At 40.2% G+C, this 18884-nt stretch overlaps 2 protein-coding genes and 1 long non-coding RNA gene across 4 annotated transcripts; 2 read left to right on the plus strand and 1 right to left on the minus strand.

The window, feature by feature from the left end:
- The first annotated feature begins 33 nt into the window (after positions 1-33).
- LOC5510642 (histone deacetylase 3) lies at positions 34-9658 on the plus strand. The gene is made up of 17 exons (XM_048728176.1): positions 34-236; positions 1224-1306; positions 3329-3405; positions 3640-3705; positions 3853-3934; positions 4672-4728; positions 4841-4896; positions 5057-5114; positions 5457-5532; positions 5959-6039; positions 6189-6262; positions 6635-6699; positions 7035-7124; positions 7701-7759; positions 7905-7984; positions 8654-8811; positions 9171-9658. Exons 1-17 carry the CDS (start codon positions 179-181, stop codon positions 9238-9240), a joined length of 1290 nt encoding a protein of 429 aa, XP_048584133.1. The 5' UTR covers positions 34-178; the 3' UTR covers positions 9241-9658.
- LOC125563215 lies at positions 3766-5053 on the minus strand. The gene is made up of 2 exons (XR_007308230.1): positions 4817-5053; positions 3766-3962 (listed from the first exon to the last, which is right to left on the minus strand). It is a non-coding gene; the product is annotated as an uncharacterized LOC125563215 (long non-coding RNA).
- Positions 9659-10410: 752 nt separating the features above from the next.
- LOC5510641 (coagulation factor IX) lies at positions 10411-18031 on the plus strand. Of its 2 annotated transcripts, none has more exons than XM_032379868.2 (8): positions 10411-10629; positions 11594-11647; positions 11927-12022; positions 14838-14885; positions 14958-14984; positions 15825-16037; positions 16422-16595; positions 16690-18031. In XM_032379868.2, the coding sequence occupies exons 1-8, from the start codon at positions 10515-10517 to the stop codon at positions 17157-17159; spliced, it is 1197 nt and encodes a 398-aa protein (XP_032235759.2). In that variant the 5' UTR covers positions 10411-10514; the 3' UTR covers positions 17160-18031. The 2 variants fall into 2 exon arrangements, with proteins under 2 accessions (XP_032235759.2, XP_048584154.1); XM_048728197.1 differs by lacking the exon at positions 10411-10629 and adding an exon at positions 10682-10700.
- Positions 18032-18884: the final 853 nt, after the last annotated feature.

Genomic DNA, 18884 nt, shown 5'->3' on the forward strand with positions numbered 1-18884 from the left:
TGGGTACTACTTCAGTGACGTCAAAAGCAATATGGCGACCTTAGTGTTCTGAGTGTGTTCTGTTGTTAGCAGAAGACTAGCTGAAGGGAAAGCGAGCGTTTGACAGGGCAGATGTTGGACCAGAGATGACTACGGGGTGCTGGAATAATCACTAAGAAAGTTGCAACTAGAAGTAGTTATGACAAAGAAAAGAGTCGTATACTTTTACGATGAGGACGTCGGTAATTTTCACTATGGTAAGATTAGGATTTGTTTGCTATCTACTCGACTTGCTGCTGCGTGCATGTATTTTAGCCTGATTCATTCTCGTGTTTTTTGCGATATTTTTCTTTCCCTCGTTGTTGACAATATGTTATATTGGATTGAGTGTGATTGGTTATGTTATGAGACTCTAGCCCTATGTACAGCGTAAGAAGAGATTTTGTTAACAAAATCTTTTGTTAATAAAAATAAGTCAGCCCGAGCTTATATATTTTACAACGCTATATAAAGATTCCTTCATTTCTAGGACAATCTTTTTTCTCCTGCTTTTTTAACCCTATCTCCTTAGAAATAGTATTATAAATTTATATTGGCATGTACCGTAAACCTCGAAAGCGCACCTTCTCCATGCGATTTTTGCGCAACAATATTCACCAAGCTTCATTTATCACCATTACTTAAACTTCTTCTAGTCATGCCGGCCTTTGCAAAACCTTCCCTTGTGTATGTGTACGTCATATAGTTTTATATAGAGATTTGATAGTCTCTATACTTTATTATATTTTTTAATTTGTTTAATTTCTACCAATAATATTTATATTTTTAGTTTATATTATATTGTAACATAAACGTAATTCAATGATAAAACCATCCATCTAGCTCTTGAAACAGACACTGCGTGAGTTCACATTTCTTGGTCTAATAACATGTTTAAAACTTTGTTTTATAAACTTTTTACCACCCTATATGTTGCATACCTGACAATCTCCAGTCCTTAAAAAATCTATAGATTGGGCCTTTTTCCCTTTTTATAAGCATTGTTTTGTACAAAACCTGGAGATTTTGTCCCATAGCTAGATTATAAAAATTATTTTTCATCAATTCAAATTCTGAAGGTTGGGAGATTTGCTTCCAAGTTTAGAACCTCCTCGATTATCTGGTAGAATTTGCAGATGTGGTGTTATTGTGTCAATGTGGTTCAATAAACTTGTATTTACTGGAAGTTTTTCCTCTTTCTGTAGGACCTGGCCATCCTATGAAGCCCCACAGATTGACACTCACACACAACTTGGTGTTCAACTATGGCTTGCACAAGAAGATGGAGGTAGGGATAAGGAAATAAATTAATGCAGGGTTTTATACTTAGCGTCTCCTCTGATAACAGATTTTATTTGACGACATTTTGAGTGTTAGTCCTCTTTGTGAACAAAAGATATTGGGTAGGGGATAGCCACACTATTTCTGTGTTTCCAAAATAGAAAAATGGATGCTCTTTTTCTCCTATAAACAAACAAAAGTAGTGCGGTAACAGTGGGACCAGAGGGAGGTTGTGGAGTTGCATCCCCCTCCCCTGTGAGGGAAAATAAATTCTTTAACCCTTTATAGCCTGTAGGCCTGAAGAAATAAGAAATAGTCCTTGAGACTAACCGTAATGCCGCGCAAACAAAAGATGAGGATTGTGAGTGACCCGAAGTGGTACGCAACAACGAAGGACGAACTTTGTGTATACTTCGGAATACGCTTTCTTCAAGGTATCAAATCAGTCCCCTCTGAACGGCACTATTGGCCAAAGAATGAATTCCTTTTGGTCAAGAAGATCAAGAATGTCATGCCAAAAGATAGATACCTAAAAATCACACAGTATCTTCATTACAACAACTCTGCGACGGCAAAGCCACGTGGTCATCTGGAGCACGACAAGCTTCACCTCATCCGGCCACTTATAACAAAGCTTGGGGAAAGTTTTCTCGTGCAGTATAAGCCAAACAGGGAGAACGCGATCAACAAGAGCCTTGTTAAATTTAAGGGACGGCTTGCCTATAAGCAGTACATGCCGATGAAGCCTGTGAAGCGTGGCATCAAGGTTTGGATTCGTGCGGACTCCATTACGCACTACATGTCACCCTTTCAGGTCTACACGAGCAAACCACAACAAGGCCAAGAGCTCGGCCTTGGCAGAAGAGTTGTGGAGGAACTTTCTACCGATTTGATCGGCAAAGGTTACCACCTTTATTTCGACAACTTTTTCTCAAGTGTCAGTTTGATGGCTTCGCTCCTGGAGCGGTGAATTTGCGCAACAGCAACAATGCACCAGAACCGCAAAGAATTCCCAAAGGAACTGAACACGTTCAAGTTGAATTGGGGGGAGAGCAAAGTGATGCAGAAATCAGGAGTGAATGCATGTGTATGGCAGGACAAAAGAAAGGTTTTCTTTCTCTCGACAAATGCCCAACCGATCGGCCAGGACACTGTCAACTGAAAGAACAGAGACAGGAGTTTGTGTGAAGTGAGAGTTTGTGTGAAGTGAGAAATTCAAATACATGAACAGAACATTGCTTGTAAATATGTCTTTTACCGCTACTTATATAGCTTGAATTTGTTTTAGGAGACTTGAATCTGTTTTAGGAGACCATTGATTGACAAATTCAATATTGTAACATATATCATTTAAATTTTTGTATTTTAAGCATTGAGAGATGTTTTATTAAGATATGATGTAAATATTTGATCAATTTTCATGCTTAATCCCAATTTCAAAGATTTTTCGTGAGCGCTATGCACATTGCATTTTGCTTATAAGTTCTAAAATGTAATAGTTGCTTATCTAAGTCAAAGTATAATTTTTCTTGTAGCATTTCAAGCAATATAAATATATTAAAATGCCAATTGCCTTGACCATGTTGTTATTTTAATGCTGTCAGCCATTTTGGCCTAGGCACAGGACCCGCCCCTAGAATTTGATACCTAGGCTATAAAGGGTTAAATAGAGTCACCTTTACATTTTTTATGTTTGTTTGCCCCCCTCCCCTGCCTTCATGCTGCTCTCCCTGTCTACTGCATATACAGTACTGTACCATATTGAATTAGAGGAGCTCATAGTTAGCATAAAAAAACAACTCCCCCAAATAAAGGTAGAATTAGAGTCTCTACACAAATAAGGATAGGAAATGAGAAGGGCTAACCATTTTGGCTGAGCTAACCTGATTTGTAAAAATAATAACAGTAATAATGTAACAAATTGTTGTCTTACACTTCCAAGCCCCTGACTCCAATGACTTTCTTGTTTTTAAATTACAGTTTTCACATCACATGTTTTACAGATTAATTTTGGTCTGTTACTTTTTAGGTGTACAAGCCATACAGAGCCACAAACCATGACATGAGTCGGTTTCATTCAAGCGACTACATTGACTTTCTATCAAGGTATAACATTAGCTTTCAACAACAGTCAGACTTCTTAACCCCCCCCCCCCCCCCCCTTGACTGAAAAATATGTATGCTTTATAAGAGGAATTTTGAACCTTTGGTTGTATAGAGGTTGTCTGTTTGATGGAGGTCTGTTATATGGGGGTTCCATTGTATAGGAAAGTGTAATAGTTGCAATACCTTGACAGGAGGTATATCCTAGGTGACTATTTGATGTTTCCATCTCTCCAGGGTGACAATACAAAATAACCCTAACCTATCAAAGAGCATGAGTGACTTCAATGTTGGAGAGGACTGGTAAGCAAGCTTCTGTGTTGTTGTTCTTGCAAATACATTGCAAAGACAATTTTTCATCAGTTTGTATATTTTCAGGCTATTTATTGATATTGTGGTTTAATTGACAACAGTTGAATAATATCACTGACACTACTTATTTTCCCGTAGCCCTGTGTTTCCAGGATTGTTTGATTTCTGCTCGATATACACGGGTGCATCGCTGGAGGGGGCTGTTCGGCTGAACCAGGGGGTGGGTACATCTGCTGCAAGGGTTCAATCTGTAGAGTAGTTTATACAATAAAGGGTGGGTACTTCTGCTGCAAGGGTACAATCTCTAGAGTAGTTTATACAGTAGGGGGTGGGTACATCTGCTGCAAGGGTACAATCTCTAGAGTAGTTTATACAGTAGGGGGTGGGTACATCTGCTGCAAGGGTACAATCTGTAGAGTAGTTTATACAGTAGGGGGTGGGTATATCTGCTGCAAGGGTACAATCTGTAGAGTAGTTTATACAGTAGGGGGTGGGTACATCTGCTGCAAGGGTAAAATCTCTAGAGTAGTTTATACAGTAGGGGGTGGGTACATCTGCTGCAAGGGTACAATCTGTAGAGTAGTTTATACAGTAGGGGGTGGGTACATCTGCTGCAAAGGTACAATCTGTAGAGTAGTTTATACAGTAGGGGGTGGGTACATCTGCTGCAAGGGTACAATCTGTAGAGTAGTTTATACAGTAGTAGGATGGGTCAGGGAAGCAAATACTTCTGAGAAACATTTCTTTGTTGCTTCTACAAGATTTGGCGTGCGCTATGTCTCTTTGGGTGGTTAAACTAAGAGACATGTCACACGCTACATGTCGCGCTCAACATTTCGCCTAGTTAAGCCATGCCTTAAGTCAAATCAAGTCCATTTTTAACACAGATGTGGATGCTATGAAGTGTCCCTAGCTAGCTTAATCATTTAAGAATTGTTATTTTGTTTATTTGAGTAGATTTGTGACATTGCCATCAACTGGGCCGGTGGGTTACATCATGCCAAAAAGTGTGAGGTGAGATAATTTTTCTGTTTTCTACCAAAACTGGCATCACGATTGTAGATTTGAATTTTTGGACAGACTTTAATGTGACAAAACTTACCTTTTGTACCTCTTTTATCCATAGGCATCAGGGTTTTGCTATGTGAATGACATAGTTGTTGCAATCCTTGAGCTTCTCAAGTAAGCAAACTTTTGTTGATGTCATCTGCACCTCTTGTTTAGTTTGTGGTGCCTAATAAAGAATAGCCTGCCAAGGAATTCATAGTCTCTTTGTATTAGCCATCTGAAAATTACAGCAGGAAGCTGATTTACTCAAAGAATGTTCTTTATCTACCTATAGGTATCATAACCGAGTGCTGTACGTTGATATTGACATTCACCATGGCGACGGTGTACAGGTCTGTATTAACCCTGACAGAATCAAGATGATTGAAGCAACTGTTTTTTGGTGGCAAACCTTTCTAAAAGTGCTGACAAATTGTATCAGCTATCGTCACTTATTAAAGCCCTGTATATACCAACATTAAAAGACCTAAATATAACTTTTGAAAACTTATATAGAGCTATTATGCAAAAATCTGATTCAGTGTTTTGTATTGAATTTGCATACAGGAGGCTATTTACCAAACTATTACTATAAACTTCCTCTGTATTTTTCTGAGTCCTGATCATCACCCAGATGTTCTTCACATCCCTACTTTCTGTTTTGAGGCTGTATCAAAGTGTTTGTATGTTTTTAGGAAGCATTTTACCTGACTGATCGTGTCATGACTGTCTCATTTCATAAGTATGGCAACCACTTCTTTCCTGGTACAGGTAAAGTACACAAACTGTTATCTGGTTTATGTTGATAAAGCTATGCTTTTTTCTACTGACTGAGTTTTTTGGTACATGTCTACCCACCTAAGGAGTGTATCTTCATAGAAGTAAAGCATTAAGTGTACCAAAACTCTAGAAATTATTTGAAATACATATACATTTAAATAAGGTCGCACTCGGAGAATCTATTTTTCTTAACCCGCAGTGCTTCATGGATATAAAATTGAACAAACACGGGTGTAGAAAGCTTTTTTTAGTTATGTACCTCTAAACGTTCACACGGTGTTCAGAGACCAGGATTCAGCAGTTTTTATGTTACCCATTGACCACTGCGGGTTATGATGCACTGATTCGTGGGTGCAACCTTTATTGTAATAGGTGTATACTGTATGTTTGGAATATTTTTTCTTCATTTTTCCAAAGGTGACATGTATGAGGTTGGTGTTGACAATGGAAGACTGTATTCTGTCAATGTTCCCTTGAGAGATGGAATTGATGATCAAAGTATGTAACTTGTATTGTATTCTTAGTTAGTAGCTTATATTATACAGTATATATTTTTTATTATGCTACTGTAAGTTAGAAGTTTGTATTGCATTGTGTTCTTAACTGGATTGTTTATTTAATATCTCCACTTATGTTTCCATTTCTAGATTATGCCAGTTTATTCAAACCTGTTATAAACATGGTGATTGATCATTATCAACCAACATGCATAGTGCTACAGGTACAATATCTATCCATGAAAACTATGGTCCAGCAAAATTGCTTTACATGTACTTTACCCCACACAGTGCCTCAGTCATAGTATTATCTGGTCTTTCCAATCTGGTCTATTTTTTATCAATTATACTTCTATCCTATCACCTATAATTTGTAATCAATAAACATATTATTACTTTTAAAAGTTTTAGTCCTGTTTTGCACTGTACATTTGAAGGGATATTTGTCAGTAAAGCAAAAGAATGGTCTAAAATACAAGATACAGTTTAGTAGATTAATGTTTTGAAGTGTATTTCTAGTGAATGATGTGTTGTAGTGCAGGGCTGTTTACGATTTTAGAGGGTATGATTGACATTTTTCATTTCTTGTATTTTAGTGTGGTGCAGATTCTCTAGGCTGTGATAGATTGGGTTGCTTCAATCTCAGTACAAAAGGACATGGGTGAGTAAAAAATGTGATTAATTAATAGATGTTATAGGAATTTTTTTAATAGTTAAAGGAGCTTTAATATGACCAGAACTGAAAAAAAATAGGTCAAGATAATGAGAACTTATGTAGTCTGGGTTTTGAGTATTTTGAGTAGTCTGGTATTTTGAATATTGTTTTAATTAGAATTACTTTAAATTATCTAAATCAAAGGAAAATCAAACTTAGTGCAAGTTTTCAGGGAATTTGAAGTTTCCATGTTTGAGAAAAAATTCTACTGTATTTACAAGGCATTCTTTGCTGATTTAACAAGTGCAATATGCTCACTAACTGATGTGTTTGATGTGTAGGGAGTGTGTTCGATTCATGAAGACCTTCAATCTCCCCATGCTGGTGTTAGGTGGGGGTGGTTACACCATCAGGAATGTAGCAAGATGCTGGTGAGTACTGGTCAAATTTCATCTAGTGAAAGGCTTAACTGTCCAGTGCAGAGGTCTGACGTGATGCATGATATTCATGCCACAGTACTTTATGTTGTATGTAAAAGTGAAATTAATGCATTTGGTATCAGTTTCAAATTAACACCACCCTGTAATAGAAACGGTTCAATTCTATTTCTAAGATATCGAACAATGCAGGGAAAGCTATACTATTACGTAATGTAATTTTTAGGTATTCCAAAAACAAAACAACTTTGTCACAACAGCAACAGACTTCCAAAAGCCTTTCATTCAGTCCAGATGACTTGTACTGCAGGACATACAACATAGTGACAATTTTGTGGACTCTGAGAAGTTAGAACAACATATAAGGCTGTGAATTACTTGTTTGTTAATCTATCAATTACAACTGCACAGCCTATTCTGGATCAAGAGCCTCAATTTTTTTTTTTATTCTGTGAGAGTTAAGCTCCTCCTGTTCCAGGAGCATGCCACTATCACTAATGGAGCAACAGTCCAGGCTCTGAATCCAGGGTGCACACAGCCCAAACTGATTTCAGTGTATTCCCTTCACAGGGCATATGAGACATCACTCTTGGTTGACCAGCAAGTTTCCACAGAGATCCCATATAATGGTATGTACTATTCTAGCGAATCATCTACTATGGATGTACACTTCTAGTGAATCATCTGCTCTTTATGTTAACTTCTAGTGAATCATCTGCTCTTTATGTTAACTTCTAGTGAATCATTTCATGAAATGTATTGTACCTTTTATAGATTACCTGGAATATTTTGGTCCAGATTTCTCTCTTCATCCAGACATTGCATCAAGAATAGAAAATCAGAATACCAAACAAGTAAGTGCTTTTAATAAGTAAAGACCCTTTAGAAGCCCCTGCTTGATGCAGAGTCACACCAAGCATCCATTTCCATAGGCGAATTCAAGCATGTTACTGAGTTTATTTTCAATCAATTAACTCAATATTACTGAGTTTAATTTCAATATTTTCAATAAAGTATCAGGCTTCATTCATAAATAAAATGGTATGTTTTCACTTGTAAAAAATAACAAAGGTGTGGCTGACTTTAAGCCTGTTTTAGAATAAACAATGATTGACAGAGTAAAAAAATGGCATGTTTTCCCAAAATAAGGTCTGGTTAACTTCGGTAAGCTTGTCTTTTTGCATAGAGGTTCCTCATGTTATGTAAACCAACATATCAAAAATTGATTTTTTCTTATGGATTCGTCTTCTAGATATGAGGCTTGAAGTGCAATTTTCAAATGTTCAAAGTATGAATTCTCCTAGTTTTTAGGGAGAAGTAGGCCTCTGATCAGAAATTAAGCCAACTTTGCTCGCTAATATCTAAATTTTATATCTACTAAATCTTTTTAAAATTTTGAATTAGGCTTATGGTCAAAGTAACTCCTTGTATGCGGAATCCTGAGCTTATATATTGAGAATTGGAAAATTTCATGCCATTTTTTTTCCTCTGTCGCAATGATTACATTATGAACATCTCCCCAGTACCTGGACCAGATTCGCCAGACTGTGTCTGAAAACCTCAAGAACCTGAATGGTGCACCAAGTGTCCAGATGCAGCATGTTCCCCCTGACCTGCTTTGCCTGGAAGCCAACGAGGACCAGATGGATGCAGATGGCAGACAGACTGACGACGAGACCAAGTACGTGTAGCCCCCTTACCAGTACCAGTAGTTGTGTTTACCTTTCCCGTATAAATTGGAGGAGATACTGGAGATACGAGCATAACTGAGCTAGTGCAGCTCACCGAGCAAACATGTAAATCGTAACCAGCATGCTTTGCACCCGTCTCGCCTCTAGCGTTTTCATTCCTAGTAGACCAAGAATACCTTCCTCATACGTACAAGGCAACATATATACTTCTATGCGTGCTAATGCTGGCCTTTTTTCCGCTTGCTTATATTTTTTGCGTTATTTCAATTTCGCGATTTTTTGAAATCTAATTTATTTGATCCTTATTGAATGATTATTTGCGTTACCTCCATTGTTTGGTTGTTCTCAGGCTGGCCGATAACGAGTACTTCGATGGTGAGCAGGATGTTGACAGAGACGAGGCTTATCTCGACGTGTGACGATCACAAGGTCCGAGCTGGTGTCTCAGGTCACACAGTGGATAGAGATAGAAGGAGAGCGAGAAGGGTAGAGGGTGGAAAAACAGATGAAGAGGAGGAGTAGGAGGAAGAGACAAAGAAGAAGGAAAATAAAGGCGAACCAGAAGGGTAAAGGGTTTATAAACAATTGAAGAGGGAGGACAAACAAATGAAGATTTACGTGACGAAATCTGAAGGCAAAGACAGACAAGAGATGATCGGGCGTTTTATAGAAAGGGGGAAAGAAGAGACAATAACACAAACGAGTGTCTGCCAGATGGCGCGTCGTCTGTTTTTAGTCAATCTATGAAATGTACATTACACCAAACCTATTTATTGCAGACGTTACTGTACATAAACAAATGTGGTGGGAAAAATGATTTTGATGCTTTTATGGCAATGCGTCTGTCTTTTTGTCTCTCTCAGGCCCGTACTCAGAGGGAATGGGATGGGGTTACAGGGGGTATGCTCCCCCACCGTATATCCCCACCCCTACCATACACCACAACCACGAGAGCACAAGGGTTCCTCTAAACAACAATATCAAATTACCGTAATAGAGACGAAAGTTGAATGAGAGTTCCAACTCTCATGAAAGTTTAATCAACCTCGTACACAGCTGACCCTGGGTTGAAGTTTGATGCGAGTTGAAGGTTAAACATATTCCAATAGACCCCTCAGGGTATTTAAAATTGAACATTCCGTTATCTATGCCTGAATACAAGAGACCTAGCTGCACCATTGTGGACTAGGTCTCCTCTGTTCTGTCTCCATTGTTCCAAACTTCTACCACATGGGATTGTTTCGCACTAAACATACAGAAAGAGAGCCAAAAAGAGTTCTACTGCATTCTGCAAGTGTTATCAATTTTTCCTTTGCGCGTGTCATTCTTATGTTGTTCCCGACATGGCGTAAAAACCTTACGCGTGCGCACTGCGTAGAGTCACATTGGAAGCCATGAAGATGTATAATGTGTGCGTTATCTCTTTTGCTGCCAGTAAATTCAATGTTCTTGGCGATAAAACTCTATCTCACAAGATATGTTCCCTCCACCCCTTGCCCACATCTACTCTCCCCTCGTTCCTTCACATGTTTGGAAATGTCGTCATTTAGAGTCAAATTTCACGTCTGTCGTTGGCCGTGGGCCGGATATGCTTAGTAATTAGTAACAACGGATAAAATAGCCATTATTTCCGTCCTGCAGTGCGCGTTGATAGCCTAGACATGAGCGACATTCATCGTGAGTTATTCAAGAGATGCTACCGATTCAGTTGTTAGCTCTAACCAACCTCAACGCAGTATCGCATCGCCAGAACGCCGAACCTCAGCTCAGGAGTGACCAGCCACGCTGCGTTTGCAGCTTTGACCAAGGTTAGCGATACCCATGAATATCAACGAGTTTCACTAAGGGACAGTCGCAAGCGTCTTTGCGCTATAAAAAGGTTGTGTATGCGTAGGTTACAGTCAATTGCTCATTGGGTTCGCAAGCGCTTTTGCGCATTTAAGACTTATGTATGCGAAGGTTAGAGTCTGCTCATTGGGTTTTCAGAGACGCAACTGCAGATCCCTACCGCTTTTGGGGATAAATTAGCTACACAGGATTTTATTGGAAGGCGATAAACTTATACTTGCAATCCCCAGTAGGCGATTTGGAGCTTGAATGTGTTTTGGTTGTGCCCATTGAAGATGGGATTGTGCCGGTATGGGAAACTTAGTTTACTCAACCCGTAACAAAACAATTTCTCCTCTCGCAATAGCTTCAGCAGTACATTTTTATAAAGGCAAAATAAGCGCAGGGTTATCTATTTGTCATCGCTTATTTTCAATAAGGCAATATTGACAGTGATCTGTACTGAATTGTCCCTACTGTTGACAGACTTGCTTTAGTTTTATCCCAAAGGGAGGTTCAGCGTTTCCTCTAAAATCTCTTCCGGTATTTTCTGTAACAGCTTTTTGTTCATCGCAGGAAACCCAAGATTAAGCAGACAGGAATTTGTCGCTCAAGTACTTTAGCCATGTATTGATATTTAGCCAAGAAAAGTATTTGACACAAAAGTATATCATAGACTTCATGTGCGACTGCACATGGCTTTTCACCAGGGTAGGGTGAGGGTGAAAGGCGCAAACTCGATCTGGTTTCTGATTGGTCAATCCCTGTTGCGTATGAGCTTGACGTAAATTCCAACCCGCGGGATCTCCCGTAAGGGTGTTCATCACTGATAAACGCTCAAGTGCTGGAAGTGTTTTTCTTATAACTCGCAAGGGCTCAAGGTCACCTCAAATCAATCCAATACCTTAACCAATCAACCCAATGGCAATCGTTTTTTGTCTACAGCGTTCGGCCTCGGAAACAACAGTAGCGTGAGTGCGGCAGGATTTGTGAATACTGGTAAGCGAGATGTTCATGTATTAACCAACCATCATCCCTGTATTCAAGCCAGGGGATGTTTATGAACCCATGACGTGTTTCGGTATGTAAGGCATGCTGTTGATCTTTACCATACACTTTCTTAATCACCGATGGTCTTCTTCGTGTCGCTGTTGATGATGTTAATTTCGGATCCGAACTCTTGTAAACTGACGAACACCCCTCGATGACATTGTAACTGGGAGCCCCGCGAGATATCCGACCGCAACTTATTAATTACTCGGGGTCATTACATTGCAGATAAAGATTTGAGTTGCTGTAACCGAAAGCTGTTTCACTTGGCCAAGATGGATAAAGTGTTTATATTTCTTCTTATGGCAGGGCTGGGACTTACGGGTGAGTTCCTGCGTGCATAGGATTGTAGGAGTACCTAGATCTGTTGACTGTCCATCATTGTAATTTAACTCGATCGTAGCGTTATCTGTGCCGAGCTCATGTGCGTCATGCTACTTTCCCATTCTACCCTCTTAACCACACGTAGCACCACTACGTTGGTCTTTGAAGTGACGACTCTTTTCACGAGTCTAGTTATAAAGTCCAACCCTGCAGACTGTCGCAGTTCCTAAAATAGCTCGTGCCGCCCATGTGTGCCCAAATGCACAGGTGACTTTCCCAATTCAAGGGACATATCTATCTATCTCGAATCATATGAACCACGGGTCACATATTTCGTGATCTAAGCGCTAGTGGTATTATGACGAGGCAAATGTTATATTTCCATACAATACAAATAGAATAGTACTAGTGGTTACCCGTGAAATATTCACGAAAAGCAATTCTTTGTTGTACAAAACGTTTTACTGTTTATCACTCCTTCAATGTATTGGGCTTCCTGGTGCTTTGGGGGAATAGTATGCTACGTCTTAAACATTAATTAAACAAATGCCTTCCTTTTGAGTCCCCAATATATTTATCTCGTGTGTAGTTCCACATATCAAGAAAATTTTAGCCAAAAATTGTCGTTTTTTGCCAAACGCGGTCACTTCCATATAAGAAAACTAATATATTCCTTATTTGGAAAAAACTGTATGATTCTTGGCAATTTTCAGGTTGCCGTACCGCAGGTGCTTCGTAAACTTTATGACTTGTATTCAGAAAAGAAAAACAGTGACTGTGATCTTTTTTGGTAAATGGATAAAAGATCAGAAAAGAAACTAAGATTTCTCGGTACCAGTCCCTCAAAACGACAACGTTTTCTTCATATGAAATAAATATCCATCCCCCCCATGGAGGGAGTCGGAGGTATGACCCCCCACCCCTCTGAAATTTTCAACCCCCCGGAAAAATATGAATACAGTCAATGTTAAGGAAAAAGGGCATTTTATCCCCATCCCCCCCCCCCCCCCCCCCCCCCATTCTCCCCTCTGGAAATTCCTGTGCGTTTGACCCCCACCTCCCGGAATTTCTAATCCCCTCCATGGGGGTATGGCTATTTTCTGGAACTACACCGAATTTTATTTACCTTATAGAAATGTGAAAAGGCGCTTGCTATAAAGTACCGCCCGTATTTTAGTATTCCGCACCTTTTCCTATATCCATGTTGGGCACCCTTTGGATGTTTTTGGCGGGAATCGGACAACCCATTGCGGACAACCAAATTCAAACCATGCCAATACGCGCGTTCATATGTTGGGTTTTGTGAATACGAGAGTGGATTGTGAATACTCGCTTCGTTGGCTTTCTTGTGTGTTATTTGGTGGTCGATTCCATACTTTTTAATGAAAATCGATGTGACATAAAAGGTATGTGGGTCTTAAAACACATAATGAACGCCAACTTATTTGTTACGAACAAACCTTTCGCTTTTATAAAAAAAAAATCAAAGAATACTATCTTCTTATATCGAAATTGATCTGGTGATAAAATAAGAAGTGTTGTGCACCATCTCGATCTGATTAAATAAGCGTTTATGCACAGTCCTTTAATGGATTGAATTGAAGTGTTGTTCAAAAGTGAAAAGTCTTGTAGTTGTAGATAAAAGCTCTTCCGCTTTCTTGTTTGCGAACCGTTTTGTTTATGTGCAATGGAGCTAAAGAATCTAGTTTCTTTTTTAGGTAGGAATAATGCCTATCTAAATTACGATAAAGAGACGGTTGTGTTTTTAGCTACAATTAATCTATCTATGCAATGAAACTACGGCAAGTATTTGTTTTCACATCTTCCGAAATTGTCTAGAAAAAGATTTCTACTCTACGATGATATTTTTGTAGCTTATTACTGTACACTTGTAGTGTGTTTTTCTTGAGAGACACGGAGGTCTGAAGGTCATTTGTCCTTTTTGCTCCGGGAAATGAAATCCTGAAAATGGCGCCTTTGCGAGTGTGATCCTCTCGCTTACAATAATGCGTGAATTAGAACTTTCCTATCCGGTAGAATCTTGAAATAAAAACCATTTTGCGCACCTCCTCTCCGAAAATGTGTGGAAATGGCGTGGTTTCGGAGTTTTCTAACTCAGCCGTTTTTTCGTAAAAGGTGGACAAAGTCCCTTACTTAACATATTATATATAGTATAGATATATACGATGTTACAACTTGGTCTAGTTGTAGGCATAGAAGGCGCCTCAGACAGGCGCCATACAACTCATATCTGACCGCGGATAAAATCTTACGATTGAAATTATTTGTTGTTTGTGGGGCGAGGAAAAATGGTAAGCCAGGAGAAAACCCTTGGAGAGAGAGAAAGAGAGCTAACCAACTTACGTCGGAACCGATTGAAAATATTTGTTGTTTGTGGGGCGAGGACAACTGGTAAGCCCGGAGAAAACCCTTGGAGAGAGAGAAAGAGAGCTAACCAACTCACGTCGGAACCAAGGATCGAAGCCGGGACATAGTGAGGAGGAACACAGTACAGAGGTCTGAGGCTCTATCAACTGTGCAACTCTGTAATGAACTTACAGCTCTGATGAAACTAAGTTTGTTGCATAGTGACATCAACAAATCTTAGGCTGCATGTGTGATGTTCAACGTGCGCTATACAACGCCAACTGCTCCTCTTCGTTAGTTCCTGTGTTCAGCTGTTAAAGTTAAACAGAATGCTTCCTTTTAATTCTGCGCTCCCCTACAAAAAGTGGTTTTTATACACTCGATGCGCGGCAATGGAAAATCTTTAGAGTAAAGCTTATCTGACAGTAGTTTTTGCATCTTTCACCAGATTGCTCGCCAATACAAGGACGGGAGCGAGCCTCGGGTGGACGCCTAGGTAGTGAAAGGTGTGAGCCTTCTCGTTCAAAGTTCTCGTGTTATCTAATGCGACTCTTATTTTTCTTTTAAGATGAAGAAGAGCTGAAAAAGTATGACGGTAAGCATTGAGCTCAAAAGGGTATTGAAGTCAAGGGTTGATTGACCGCCTAGCGTGATTCCCCACCTACTGCTAGCCGACTCTCATCTTGGTGATACTCGGAAACGAACGCGCGAAGGCCAACGTTGACTATGCACCTTATTTCATTGCTCGCCCAAGCGCAATGTAGTACGAAACTAAAGCATCTCCGAATAACCCCCAATAAGAGCCAACTTCGGATCTTTTCAAATTCACATGTCTTAGAATGCTCCAAAATTTTCAGTATACAGGCCTTTTTCTAGTACTGATACTTGCATGAGTCGAACATGAATGGATACATCGGGCGACTCGCCTGCTACGGCTGTCTACAATATGAACACACCCTTTCTGTTTCACAACGGGCCTGATATTTTAATACTTGTGGAAGAGCTAGGTTTTGTCAATTCTTGGAATTTGCTTTTAAAAGTTCACTAAATTCGCCACACCCCTCAGAGATGGGCTAGTGTACACAACCTGAGCGTTCAGAATTAGGGGTGTTAACAGTGTTTCTGATAACTATGTGATATAATAGTCCAGTTTCGAGTTCCACTGTGCCTGCTGGTCATAGGCACTGAGGACGCATAAATACAGTGCAAGCCTCGGTTTCAGGTGAATCGTTTGCAAATGACAGAGAGATTGTGAAGAATTCACAAGTTTTTGTTTTGCTTTACTCGAAGATACAGGAGACTCTCGCTGGTGTGCGCATGAAATTTGCCTCAAATCGAGGCTTTCACTGTATTTATGCGTCCTTAGTCTGCAAGTCCAGCGCCGGGCATAGTGGAACTAGAAATTGGGTTATTCTTCCTGCCCTTTAAATTCCAGTCTTTCCTTCGTCATGTGGGGTTCCGAGTTTGCCAATAACAAAGGCGTCACGTGCCTTCCCTGTGCCACGTCGGTTCCGTCGAGTGGTCGGAGGAGATGAGGCCAAGGCGGGGCAGTTCCCCTGGCAAATAGCACTACTTTTCAAGCGCCAGCAATATTGCGGCGGGGCGTTAGTCCACGAGAGATGGGTGGTTACCGGTGCACATTGCTTCAGTAAGTATTGTTACAACACAGTTCTATATTTGTAAACAAGGATTTTCGCGGGTTTACTTCGTTTACTATAAAAGACTTGAGATGTTGTTTATTATAGGCATCGTTTTCGACATGATGTTTTCTGATACAAGATTTTTGTGTGATATTCAAGTATACACTATGGCGTTAGGCCACGCTTGTGTTGTGCTTAGTAAAAATCAAGCATTAATCAACGCATGCGTTTTTGGGATTACAGGCATCTTACTTTAGATTTGGTTTTGACGTTAGTGGGATTCGGTAAATGAATGTACTAAGAAATGGAAGGGATTTAATTCAGAATAACATTACATATAATTCACGAGAAGCCCTTATAAAAATCCTGTGTTGTTCGTTCTCCTCTCCAAGACCCTTATACGTCCGAAGACCCAAGAGATTGGAATGTGACGTTAGGGGAATATAACTTGGCTGTTAATGAATCGTTTGAGCAGCGTCGTGGAGTTAAAAGCATCACCGTACATGAACACTACAAGTCCATGTGGTTTGAAGGAATCACCGACACTCCGCCAATGTTTGATATAGGTGAGAAATGAATCATAGAGAGGGGATTCAGAGTCGGGGATTATGGGGGTGAAGCAATATCTACAGATCTGTAACACTTCTTTTATGTTTCTAGCTCTAATTGAGCTGGATCGGCCCGTCGTGTTCAACTTCCACGTTCAGCCTATCTGCATCATGCGTCCAAACATCTCCTTCAAATGGAACACCGCGTGCTTCATCTCGGGGTGGGGCCACACTAGATGGAACGGCTCCCAGCCCAACGTGCTCAACTTCGTGATGGTCCCCCTCGTGTCTCATGCTACATGCAATAAGCCGCTGTCTTATAACGGTACGATTCACGAGACGGCTCTTTGTGCCGGCTACGAGAGGGGCTTAAAGGACTCGTGTGAGTTCGACAGTGGCGGGCCACTTGCCTGTCAAAAAGGTGGACGATATTACGCAGTGGGACTCGTTTCCTGGGGCGATGAATGCGCGAGGGCGCACAAGTTCGGTGTTTACTCGCGTATGGCCAAGCTCACGCCTTGGATGGTAAGTAAAATCGCCGAGAAGGAGATGGCCACCAAGAAGGCTGTAAGAAAGGGCTAGCCACAGCCAAACACATCAAGAATTATTCAGAAAGTTATTATGTACCCCTAAATAGTTCATCACCAAGATCAACGAAAATACTGATTGAAAATCTTAACGGTCGTTAATATCACTGCACGGCCACCCAAGATATTTCTTCAACGTTCAAACTACTTTTACGTCAATCAAATGTGTTGACTTGCAACCGACTCTTACGCAAGTAGTTTTTTTTTTTGGTATTTTTTACGTATTTTTTGCTAGCATAGAGTCGACATTTTGATTCCAACAAAGCATTCTCTATTCTAGACAAAATAAAGGATGAACATGTGTAGGACGTCAACACTTAACGGAAGAGCACTTGGAAGCTGATTCAGACAGCACAATTTAGTCGTATGCGACCTGCCTACGACATGTCTTAGCCCTGAATTACATAACTGCGACTTTTGTAGTCGAACATCTTAGCGGAGTCGTAAGCTGATTTACACTCTACGACTCGAGTTGTAGAGGTGTTGCGGGCCATTCGCGTACGACTAAATCGCGCTGTCTTATTCAGCCTTAAGTCTTAACGGTTCGCTGTGAGTGCGGCGAAGCACATGGAGTTTATCTTATAATAGCCCCGTGCATTAGACACGCGCAAAATTGGACCATTTGTATAAATAGTCGCCAAATTATCAGAGACGAGGGTGTCTAAAATAACTCAAATTGTCTATATATACAAATCTGTTTCGTAGACCTACGTTGCCGTAAGTCCACTCCTCCATATATGACAGAATCCCACTAATCCCTCGCTCATATATAGACCAATACATCGAAACAATTTTATATTAGCATTGAACAATAATGACTTTATATTAACTTGGAATATTTTTTATACATGTGTAAATTCAAACAAACATATTGTTTCCTTGATATATATTACTTAGCAATAAGCAAACAAAGTCCATTGGACGGGGTTTCCCTCGCATATCAAGGATTTACCATGGCCTAGCAAGGAGAGGGGGGGGGACTTCGAGAAAAACAGACGAGGGTGCTCGACGGCAAAATAAATTTTAACTCAAGGGGTAGCACTAAGGGCGTGGTCAACAACAATTCTTACCCCTTAGAGATAGCACATTGGGTGTGGTCGAAGGAATTTTTAACCCCGAGAGATAGCATTAAAAAACAATGCTCGTTTTAATTGACTGACGGATCCTGTATTTTTATGTTACCGACAAAAAGTCGAAAGTATTAACCGATCAGTTGACTTGTGGTTTATTGTAAAATACGTTTCAAGCGATGGGCCACCATTGAGCGTGAGACACCCTAAAAGATAGCAGAATCGGAAAAATCCTCCCTCGGCGTGAAAACCCCTAAAAGATAGAATCGGAAAAATCCTAAAACACACCCTAAGAGATAGCAGTTGGTTAGAATTTTATACCCTAAAAGATAGGTCGAGCATCCCTGTCTACATTTCTGGAGAGTCCCCCCCGGAAGTTTGGGTCTGTTCCCCTTGATAAATAAACTTATTTATCTATTCCTTGAAGTCCCATCCTCATATACATGTTGGCAGGACGTGTCACAGTCCCTCCTCTACTTACAAAAAACACCGAATTGACACGGAAGTACATTGGCAATTTAGATTGGGAAATGGGATTCGACACGAGATCACATAGGGAAAGTTGGGGAATGGGTACAAGAGATAACATTGGGCAAGTGGGGTAGTCTATATAAAAGATTGCATGGGGCAAACCGGGAATGGATATAAGA

This window comes from Nematostella vectensis, chromosome 1, assembly GCF_932526225.1.
Source record: "Nematostella vectensis chromosome 1, jaNemVect1.1, whole genome shotgun sequence".
Taxonomy (NCBI): domain Eukaryota; kingdom Metazoa; phylum Cnidaria; class Anthozoa; order Actiniaria; family Edwardsiidae; genus Nematostella; species Nematostella vectensis.

Excerpts from the sequence above, each read along its gene's own strand:
- LOC5510642 (XM_048728176.1), top strand. The coding sequence starts at position 179 with ATGACAAAGAAAAGAGTCGTATACTTTTACGATGAGGACGTCGGTAAT. Across the intron at positions 3,935-4,671 it reads CTGTTCGGCTGAACCAGGGG|ATTTGTGACATTGCCATCAA; the intron begins GTGGGTACATCT and ends TTATTTGAGTAG. Across the intron at positions 6,700-7,034 it reads CTCAGTACAAAAGGACATGG|GGAGTGTGTTCGATTCATGA; the intron begins GTGAGTAAAAAA and ends TTTGATGTGTAG.
- LOC5510641 (XM_032379868.2), top strand. The coding sequence starts at position 10,515 with ATGCTACCGATTCAGTTGTTAGCTCTAACCAACCTCAACGCAGTATCG. Across the intron at positions 14,985-15,824 it reads AGAGCTGAAAAAGTATGACG|TCTTTCCTTCGTCATGTGGG; the intron begins GTAAGCATTGAG and ends TTTAAATTCCAG. Across the intron at positions 16,038-16,421 it reads TACCGGTGCACATTGCTTCA|ACCCTTATACGTCCGAAGAC; the intron begins GTAAGTATTGTT and ends CTCCTCTCCAAG.